This window comes from Rhincodon typus, chromosome 34 (assembly GCF_021869965.1).
Source record: "Rhincodon typus isolate 14 chromosome 34, sRhiTyp1.1, whole genome shotgun sequence".
Taxonomy (NCBI): Eukaryota; Metazoa; Chordata; class Chondrichthyes; order Orectolobiformes; family Rhincodontidae; genus Rhincodon; species Rhincodon typus.
Window position 1 is genome coordinate 23,102,692 of NC_063365.1, and position 10,429 is coordinate 23,113,120.

The following is a 10,429-nucleotide window of genomic DNA, read 5'->3' on the forward strand; positions in this document are numbered from 1 at the left end:
GGAGAAATCGTTTGCAGATTTTTTTTTGGCAAAATGATAGTTGCAACGAGCAGGATGTGAACAGAGCAAAGCATCGCAGATACTGTGTGAACTGTGAAAACAAACAACAGCAAACTAAATCCAGGCAAAACACACCCAGCTTAGCAGCCTATTACATCTTATTGAAAGAAAGTTCATTGCATTGAGACCTGCCTCCTCTACAGCAAGGACCCGACTTTAGGTAGCCTTAAATTGTGCTTAAAAGCAAAAGCAAAACAGCCAAAATGCAGCCAGGCAAGCAAATCTCACGCGTGTAATTCAGCGCCTGTAATTAAATCTTGTAATGGGTCGTTTCTCCCTGCCTCTTGTTATTTTTTTAATTATCACTGTGCTGCCTTACCTATTGCTGCTTTAACACCGGCTTTCATTCCTGCCACCTTGCAAGGTCTTGGGTTTTAGAGAGCGTGTTTACAGAGAGAGTGGGACTGGGCAGTTTGCTGTCACACTGTACGGAGTCTGTAATCAGGTTGGTGTGTTCAATACCCGATCTAGCCGTCATCGTTGTCAAATGGTACGTTATTTCAGTGCAATTAATTCTCCGCCTTATTTAGATTTTTGAAAATTGTTTGGGGTTGGATTTAGGTCTCCGAACAAAAGCAATTTTTTCAAGAAATGTGTCGATTAAATGTAAAATCGGTCATTTATTTTTAAAACCCAATTTTTTTTTTCTAGTTGGCCCCGTGATTAAATCAATGTTTTGGAAAGGAATTTATGTGTGGCGTTAGTGTTCATTGAAGAGGTGAGCTGTAATTTGAGACTGGGTTTGGAAATGAACGTTTTTCAGTGTTTTGTGTGTGTGTGTGTGTGTTTGGAGCGGCACTATTTATTGATTTGTTTGAAAGGACAGACTGTGCGGGATGTTCACTGAACGTGGGAGTAGCAGTGAGGGTGATGGGTTGCTTGTCAATGTCTCTGTGATTTCCCAGGAGCGATTCTCTCTGGTCGTTACAGACATTGCTGGTTTCTTCCTACAGCAGAAGTTAAGAGGGCAATGACCAGGGAAACGGGACCTGTCTCTTGTTTGTTTTAGTCAAACGTTAATGAGACTCAAATGTTCGCGTTCCTTGGTTGCCCCAAAGTTTCAGACCCCACAGAATAAGGGGACTGGAGTTGGCGCGATATTTGCAAACTAACTGATTCAATAAAACTACTTCGTTCGACAGCTGGAGGCTGGGGCGCTTGATTGGGGTGGGGTCCACACTGTTTGAGAGCTGTGTACTCAAATGATAGAATATTACTTGGGCCAGACTGTGGTGCAGTGGTAGTGACACTATCTCGGAGCCAGGAGGTCTAGCTTGAAGACCCACTTGCTCAAGTTGTGTCACAACATACCTGAACAAGTTGATGAGGAAAAATATAGAATGATACCCGGACTTCAGGAGTTGTTATAAAAACAGATTAAACAAATTTATGTCTGTTTTTCTCCAAAATTTAGAAAGTTATGGTTGATCTGATCAAGGTCTTCAAGATATTAACAGGAAAAGACTAGGTAGATAAAGATAAACTATTTCAATTAGTTGGAGATTTCGAACTAGGGCATAGTCTGAGAATTAGGGCCAGAGGGTTCAGGAGAAATGTCAGGAAGCACTTCTACACACAGAGTGGTAAATGTTTTGAACTGTTCTAAGATTAATCTAAGGTATGAAGGGATATGGGCTAACGGCAGCTATATGGAGTTAGACCACAAATCAATGGCAGAACAGGCTCGAGAGGCTAAATGGCCTGCTCTTGTTTCTATGTTCACTGTTTAATCCCAGCCAGATCAATCCCCTTCCACATGTTGGCCTGAGACAAAATGAAGCCTTTACCTGCAAGAATTTTCAAAAACTTGACACATCAACAGACATAGGATGACCAATTTACAGACAGAAAGCTCCTGTATACACTAAGGCAATAATGAGATAACAAAGTCACTTCATTTGGTCAGTCCCATTTGAACAGCACTCACAATTCCCACAAATAAAGTTTGTACAGTTTTCTACCCAGCAATCTGTTTGTAATCTATTTCTCATTAACACACTGGCCCTCAACTTTTAGCTCACCATTCTCTCTCTCATCACCTCCTCTCCCTGTTCGGTTTCAGTCTGACCTCAGTACAGGATGAGCAGAAATTTAGATCTTTATAGAAGTTTTCAAGATTGTGAAAAGTCTTTATAGAATAGATAGGGAGAACCCAATCCCATTCTCAAAAGCATCAGGAACAAGAGGACAAAGATTTAAAGTAATTTGCAAAAGGTTCGAATCCTGCCATGGCAGATGGTAGAATTTGAATTCAGTAAAAATATAGAATTAAGAGTCTGATGATGACCATGAATCTTTTGTCCATTGTCAGCAAAACCCAGCTGGTTCACTAATGTCCTTCAGGGAAGGGAGTCTGCCATCCTTACCTGGTCTGGCCTACATGTGACTCCAAACTTACTCTGGGCAATTACTTAGGCAGCAGATGTTAGTACAGCCAGCAACGTTTCTGAAGAAGGGTCCTGACCTGAAACGTCAGCTTTCCTGCTCCTCTGATGCTACCTGGCCTGCTGTGTTCCTCCAGCTCCACACTGTGTTATCTCAGACTCCAGCATCGGCAGTTCTTACTGTCTCTTAAAATAATACGTTTGTTGTATTTGCACCTCAAAAAACAGATCATTCAGCCAATATATGCTCATACCCGTGTTGTTCCTTCACATCAGTATGTATAAACGTTTTTAAAAGTATAGAATATTTCATCAAAGTTAAGAAATTTGACATTCCACAAGCATGCAATTAATCTTTTCAGGGTTTGTAAAGGTGTTTACAGTGTGAATGATTTTATTGTCACGTATTTTAGCAAAATACAGTGAAATGTGTTTTGTCCCTGCAATCCATCACCGTTTTTGATTACAAAATGAATAAAAAGAAATTACTTAACTAGAGCTTCATCTGTTCAATTCACAGAAAAATGTAAAGGCAGAAAAATTAATTAATTAATGTTCAAATTACAGTCGTTCTTTTGTCAAGTATGGCTCTGGGTTTTTTTTTAAGGTTTCCAGGGTTTCAATAATGTGTCCCGGTCTCTGGGCCATAATGAGTCCCTGTTCTGGGTCCAGCCGGTAACCCAGAGTACAAGTCTCCGCTGCCGCCGACTCACCAACATCGCCAGGAGTCCCGGTCCGGGTCTACCGTAACCACGAGCCAGCTCTACAGCTGCCACTTTGCCACTTTCACCATGAATCCCACTCCATTAATTATTGTTCAACAAAAAAAAAATACCCTGGTTGCACCTAATGCAGCAAGGTGTAACTGTTTAAAGGTTTTTCTTTACAGTTAAAGTTCTTGTCAATTCAACTGATTCTGAACCTCAGCAGAACATCCTCTGAAGAAGCGCGGCAGATTTCACTGTAGATGTCTACATTATTCTGCTCATCTGCAGATTCCTCAAGTTGCTGTCAGCTTCAGTGGAGAAATTGCAATGCACTTGGACACTTTCTGTCATTTCAGGCTGACATGTTCAACCACACCGCAGACTCCATGGCAACAGTCTGAGGCTGATTTTGCAACCCACCTGAACCCCAGATGACCTGGCATTAAAAGTGCGGATCAAATCAAGGACCTTCCTCTTCATCTAACGGTCTTCCTCATTCACTGCCTCTCTAAAATCGAATTCCACCCACAATAGGTAGCCAGTAGTTTGCACAATGCAAATGCTAAAGTAAGCAGCAGTTGTGAGGATCCCAGTAAAGTAGCATTCAGCTTCCTATTGTGATGTTAACAGTTTACAGTATAGCAATTTGATCAAGCAATCATCCAGGAGTTGTGGCCCTGTTATTACCCACATGCAACCTCTTGGAATTGGTAAAGGAACTGTCAAATGGCTACTTTTTCTGTAGAGTGTTAACATAGAAACATAGAAGATATGTGCAGGAGGAGGCCATTCAGCCTTTCAAGCCTGCTCTGCCATTCATCGCGATCATGGCTGACCGTCCAATGCAATAGCCTAATCCAGCTTTCTCCCCATAACCTTTAATCCCATTCACCCCAAGTGCTATACCTAGTTGCCTCTGGAATACATTCAATGTTTTGGTATCAACTGCTTCCACAGGCTCACCACTCTTTGGGTGAAGAAATGTCTTTTCATCTCTGTCCTAAATGGTCTACCCCGAATCGTCAGAATGTGACCCCTGGTTCTGGACAAACATATCATCGGGAACATCCTCCCTGCATCTACCCTGTTTGGTCCTGTTAGAATTTTATAAATCTCTACGAGATTCCCCCCCCCTCATTCATCTGAACCCCAGCAAAAACAATCCTAACCTTGTCAATTTCTCCTCATATGTCAGTCCCACCATCCTCAGGTTCAGCCTGGTAAACCTTCACTGCACTCCCTCAAGAGCAAGAGCATCCTTCCCAGGAAAAGGAGACTAAAACTGCACACAATATTTTAGATACGGCCTCACCAAGTCCCTGTATAACTGCAACAACACATTCCTGCTCCTGTACTCGAAACCTCTCACACTGAAGGCCAACATACCAAACAATCAGTGATTTAAGGTGTACTTTGTTTAATGAACTGCTCAGGACAGTGGCTGGTTGTGCATTGATCTTGACATTCTAAGTGAAAATTAGACCCAGACAGCAATGTAAATATGCATAAAGAGAGAATTTACCATAGCTTTCATGGTCTCAGAACATTGCAAAATATCTCTTTGTCAGTACGGCAGCTAATTTTCACTCAGCAAGCTGCCACAATCAACAGTGATTTATTTTAAATTAGTTCATGGGATGTGCACGTTGTTGGCTAGGTCAGTTTTTCCTCTTTCCTTATTGCCCAAAGGGCTGTTAAGAGTTAACTACATGGTGTCATAGAATCATACAGCAGGGAAACAGACGCTTTGGTCCAACTTATCCATGCGAATCAGGTTTCCCAAACTGGACTAGTTCCGTTTGCATGTGTTTGCCCAATATCCATCTAAACCTTTCCTATTCATGGTACCTCCCCAAATGTCTTTTAAATGTTGTAACTGTACCTGCATCTACCACTTCCCCTGGCAGTTCATTCCATACACGCAGCGCCCTCTATGCGGAAAAAGTTGCTCCTCACGTTTCTATTAAATCTTTCCCCTCTCACTTTAAACCTGTGCCCTCTAGTTTTGAACTCCCCCAATCTAGGAATAAGACCTTTACTATGCCCCTCATATATGCCCCTCATGATTTTATCAACCGCTAGAAGCCTATCCAGCCTCTCCTTATAACCCAAACCCTCTAGTCCTGTTAACATTCTTGTAAATCTTTTCTGTATCCTTTCCAATTTAATGATATCCTTCCTATAGCAGGGTGACAAGAACTGTACACAATATTCCAAAAGTGGCCCCACTAATGTCCTGTACAACTGCGACATGAAATCCCAACTCCTATACTCAATGCTCTGGACTGTTAATCCAGAGACCAGACAACATTCTGGGGACTCTGTTCAAATCACACCATGGCAGATGATGGAATTTGAATTCAATAAATAGCTGGAATTAAGAATTTAATGATGACTGTGAATCCATTGTTGATTGTCAGGAAAAACTCATCTGGTTCACTAATGTCCTTTAGGGAAGGAAACTGCCATCCTTACCTGGCCTGGCCTGCATGTGCCTCCAGACCCACAGCAATATCGTTGACTTTTAACTACCCTCTGAGCAATTAGGGATGGGCAATAACTGCTGCCTGGCCAGCAACGGCCTCATCCCGTGAATGAATAAAGGAATTAAGGCACATGCCAAATGCCTTCTTCACCGCCTTGTCCATCTGTGAGACCACTTTCAAGGAACTATGTACCTGAACCCCCAGGTCTCTCTGTTCAACAAAACTCCCCTGGGCCTGACCATTAACTATGTTAGTCCTGCGCTGGTTTGTCTTACCAAAATGCAACATCTCGCATTTATCTAACTTAAACTTCATCTGCCACTCCTCAGCCCATTGGCCCAGCTGATCCAGATCCCATTGTACTCTTAGATAACCTTCTCCACTGACCACTATACCACAAATTTTGGTGTTATCCCCAAACTTACTAACCATGCTTCCTGTATTCTCATACAAAAACACTTATATAAATGACAAACAACAGTGGACCCAGTACTAATCCCTGCACATCATTGCTGGTCACAGGCTTCCCGTCCGAATAAACACCTCTACCATACCTTGCAATTTGCCTACCAACACAACAGGTCCACAGCAGACACCATCTCCCTGGCCCTACATTCATCCCTGGAACATCTGGACAAGAAGGATACCTACATCAGGCTCCTACTTATTGACTACAGCTCCACCTTCAACACCATAATTCCAAACAAACTCATCTCCAAACTCTGGGATGTAGGTCTCCGCTCCCCTCTCTGTAACTGGATTTTTGACTTCCTGACCAACAGATCACAGTCAAGTAAGAATCGGCAACAAAGCCTCCTCCACGATAATCCTTGACACCACTGCCCCACACGGTTGCATACTCAGTCCCCTACTATACTCCTTATACACTCACAACTGTGTGGCACCCTCCATTTACAAGTTTGCTGACAATACCACTGCTGTAGGTCAGATCACAAACAATGATGAGACAGAATACAGGAAAGAGCTTGAGTGCTTAGCAGCATGGTGTAAAGACGACAATCTCTCCATCAACATCAGCAAAATGAAGGAGCTGGTCATTGATTTCAGGAAGTGGAGTGAAGGGCACACCCCTGACTGATCAATGGTGCTGAGGTGGAGATGGTCGAGAATGTCAGGTTCCTGGGAGTTACGATCACCAGCAATCTGTCCTGGTCCACCCATGTTGAAACTACAGGCAAGAAAGTGCTACAATGCCTCTGCTTCCTCGGGAGGCTTATGAAATTCAGCATGTCCATAAGGACGAATTTTTATCGATGCACCATAGAAAGCATCCTATCTGGACGCATCACAGTGTGGTATGGCAACTGCTCTTCCCAAGACCGCAAGAAACTACAGAGAGCTGTGAACACAGCCCAGTCCATCATGCAAACCAGCCTTCCATCCATTGACTCCCTCTGTACTTCCCGCTGCATTCAGAAAGTGACCAATAATCAAAGAGCCCTCCCACCCCAGTTATACTCTCTTTCACCCCCTTACGTCAGACAGAAGATATTAAAATTTGAATACACGTATGAACAAATTCAAGAATAGCTTCTTCCCTACTGTTATCAAACTTTTGAACTGACCTCTTAAATGTTAATGTTGATTTCTCTCTCTGCAGCTGTAACACTGTATTCTGCACTCTGTTCTGTTACCCTGATGACTTTCCATATTTCTTCATTTTTGTGCCTTTATATTCTATGTTTTGGTTTCCGTTTCTGCATTTTAAGATGGTGCCGGGGAGTGATGACACTATACGACACTGCTGTATTTTGTAACAAGATATATGTGACAATAAATAAATCAAATAAATCGCTTGTAAAGTATGATCTGCCTGTAAAGTACAGAAGACAAAACTTATCATTGCATCTCAATACACATGATAATAATACATCAAATCAAATCACCCTTTGTTTCCTACCATCAAGCCAATTTTGTACCCAGTTGGCTCGCTCTCCCTGGATCCCAGGTGATCTAACTTTACTAAACAGTTTACCATGTGGAACCTTGTCAAAGGCCTTGCTTAAGTCCATGCAGACAACACCTACCATTCTGCCCACATCTATCTTCTCGGTCACATCCTCAAAAAACTCGATCAAGTTTGTGAGACACGATTCACGTGTAGACCAGACCAAGTAAGGACATCAGATTTCCTTCTGTAAAGGACATTAGTGAACCAGATGAGCTTTTACAACAATCAGCAGTGGATATATGTTCATCATTAAACTTACCTTTTATGACAGACTTTTTTTTCTTAATAACTAGGTGGAGAGGTAAGATACGACACTGAGGTAAACACTACTGGTGGATTAAATGTTTGGTCAATGTTCTGCAAGTAAACAAGGCAGACAGGAGTTGTTTTAATACAGGGTGTCCCCGATTTATTAACACACATATTAACAAACACGATCCCACACGGGGGATAGTTTTAAAGATCTGACTTACAAACATTTCCTCGTCCTTCCAAATGGCTATTTTATATTGTCATGCATTGCGTACCAACTTGCGTACAAACCAACCTTGTGAAATGACTCAAACAAAGACCATTTGCAACCCGGGTACAGTCTGTACTGATGATACTGGAATCTAAAGACTTATTTTTCGCTTGATAGGCAGGAAAAGCACACAGGCTGAGTGCTGAACAACGAGAGCAACTTCTTCCCAACCTCCAAGCAGTCGGTTGGTCTGATGTCGAAGGAAGAGATGCCATTTATAAAGAGTTTATCTTTAAAAACTTTAACCAGGTTAGAATCTCCAGTGGCTCTATTGTACAAAATTTTAAAAAAGAAAATAGACAAAATGCATGGATATTCTGCAGCAAATCTATATTTTCTATATTTTGTTTTACCAATAGGCTTTTGGATTCATGACACGAGTGGCACTACAAGCAGAAAAAATGGATCATCACCCAGAGTGGTTCAACGTTTATAACAAGGTAAGAACCTGCAATTATATAGCACCTTTCAAAACCGTGGAGCATACCAAATGCTTTGGAGGCAAGACCTTTAGCAAGGTCACTGTGATGTAGCAATCACAGAAAGCTCCCACAAACAGAAGGTAATAATACTGGATTTGTATATAATTTGTAATAATTTGTTCCCATGATGTTGGAGTGTGAAAGAACCTGGGATAATGCCCCCTTTTTTATATTGCAAAAATATACTTTATTCATAAATAGGAAATTTTTATGTACGGTAATAAAACCATTCAGATGTATACCATCTTTACTTACAGAGAAGAAAACAAACATTAGGTTATGGCTTTTTCTATACTTAAAACTAATCCATAGGCAGTTATCTGAGGCACTGAGAGGGTCCAATAACTAAACGGACCCCCATTGAACTTTGGCAGAAAGACGTTAGGTGGTCTTTCCCCACTGCACCTGGGCACACAATACCCCTATTCATCTTCAAAATAGTATCTCAAGATCTTTTGCTTTCAACTAAGAATGCTTATGGGGCCTCTGATAATGTATCATTTGAAAGACACCACTTCTGACTGTGTAGTATTGCACTCGGAGCTCAAGCCGAGATTTTATGCTCAGGTTTCTGCAGTGGGATATGAATCTACAACCTTCATACTCCAAGGTGGAAGTCCCACCCACTGAGCTATGGATGACCCCCTCAGAATCCTAAGGATTTCACTGTTTAAATAAGATGTACGTGCAGTTACTATTGGCACTGTTTTTGTGCACTTTATGCACACTGATCGGTGAAGTCAATTTCCCTCCATGTCAGGAACAGTCCCAATTCTAACCTAACCCACCAAGCTGGAATGGGCATGTTTAGACCAGTTATCCAATATCATAGCATCTATTATCGTCAATGTGGGTGGCACAGTGGCTCAGCAGTCAGCCGTCAGCCGTAATCCCTTCCAGCGCCAGGGACCTGGGTTCAATTCCAGCCTCAGGTGACTGTGTGGAGTTTGCACATTCTCCCCATGTCTGCACGGGTTTCCTCCGGGTGCTCCAGTTTCCTCCCAGAATCCAAAGATGTGCAGGTTAGCTGGATAGGTCGTGCAAAATTGTCCATAGTGTCCAGGGATTTGCAGGCTGGGCGGGTTAGCCATGGGAAATGTAGGGTTATAGGAGTGGGGTAGGTAGTGTTTGGGTGAGATGCTGTTCGGAGGATCAGTGTGGATTTGGTGGGCTGAATGGCCTGCTTCCACCCAGTAGGGATTCTTTGACTTCACACTTTTGAAGGCAATTCACCCCAAGTCTTTGATTAGTGCACAGACTTGGTCGGAGCCTCTGAACTCTCTAAACTGGGAAAGACAAAGGGACAGCCGCCTTCTCACCAGAAACATTTTATTTTCCACAGGTCCACATAACACTGAGCACACACGACTGTGGAGGCTTGTCTGAGCGAGATATTAAGCTGGCTACCTTTATTGAAGAAGCTAAGGTTTCACATTGAAATCCGGGGGCATGTCTGTGGTTGCTGGTACCAAATGACCTGGAGTCTTCAGTGAGATTTATTTCAAAACAGAACTCGTACGCTCTGAAGACATTTTGAAGGCTGGCAAATGTCTGAAATTTACCACAGATTAAACTAGAATCATTATATTAAATTGGAATGATCAGAGCCAGTTTATGTGTTGCTGTATGAACGTACATACAGGTACTGAGAGGAAACGTTTTGTGCTATGTGAATAAAGTGCAAATCAATGTAGACATGACAAGGTTAAATTGTTCCCAAATTGTAAATACTTGGAAGACTAGACAGCAAATGCGGTGCTATACTACTGTCAGCAACACACTCAAATACAGAAGGTTAGGCAAACCCATTGTTTG

The 10,429-nt window shown here is 42.2% G+C and overlaps 1 protein-coding gene across 1 annotated transcript; it reads left to right on the plus strand.

Moving 5' to 3' along the window:
- Positions 1-417: 417 nt before the first annotated feature.
- LOC109930250 (pterin-4-alpha-carbinolamine dehydratase-like) lies at positions 418-10,206 on the plus strand. Its single transcript, XM_048616322.1, has 4 exons — positions 418-550; positions 8,250-8,381; positions 8,492-8,572; positions 9,957-10,206. The coding sequence occupies exons 1-4, from the start codon at positions 548-550 to the stop codon at positions 10,050-10,052; spliced, it is 312 nt and encodes a 103-aa protein (XP_048472279.1). The 5' UTR covers positions 418-547; the 3' UTR covers positions 10,053-10,206.
- Positions 10,207-10,429: the final 223 nt, after the last annotated feature.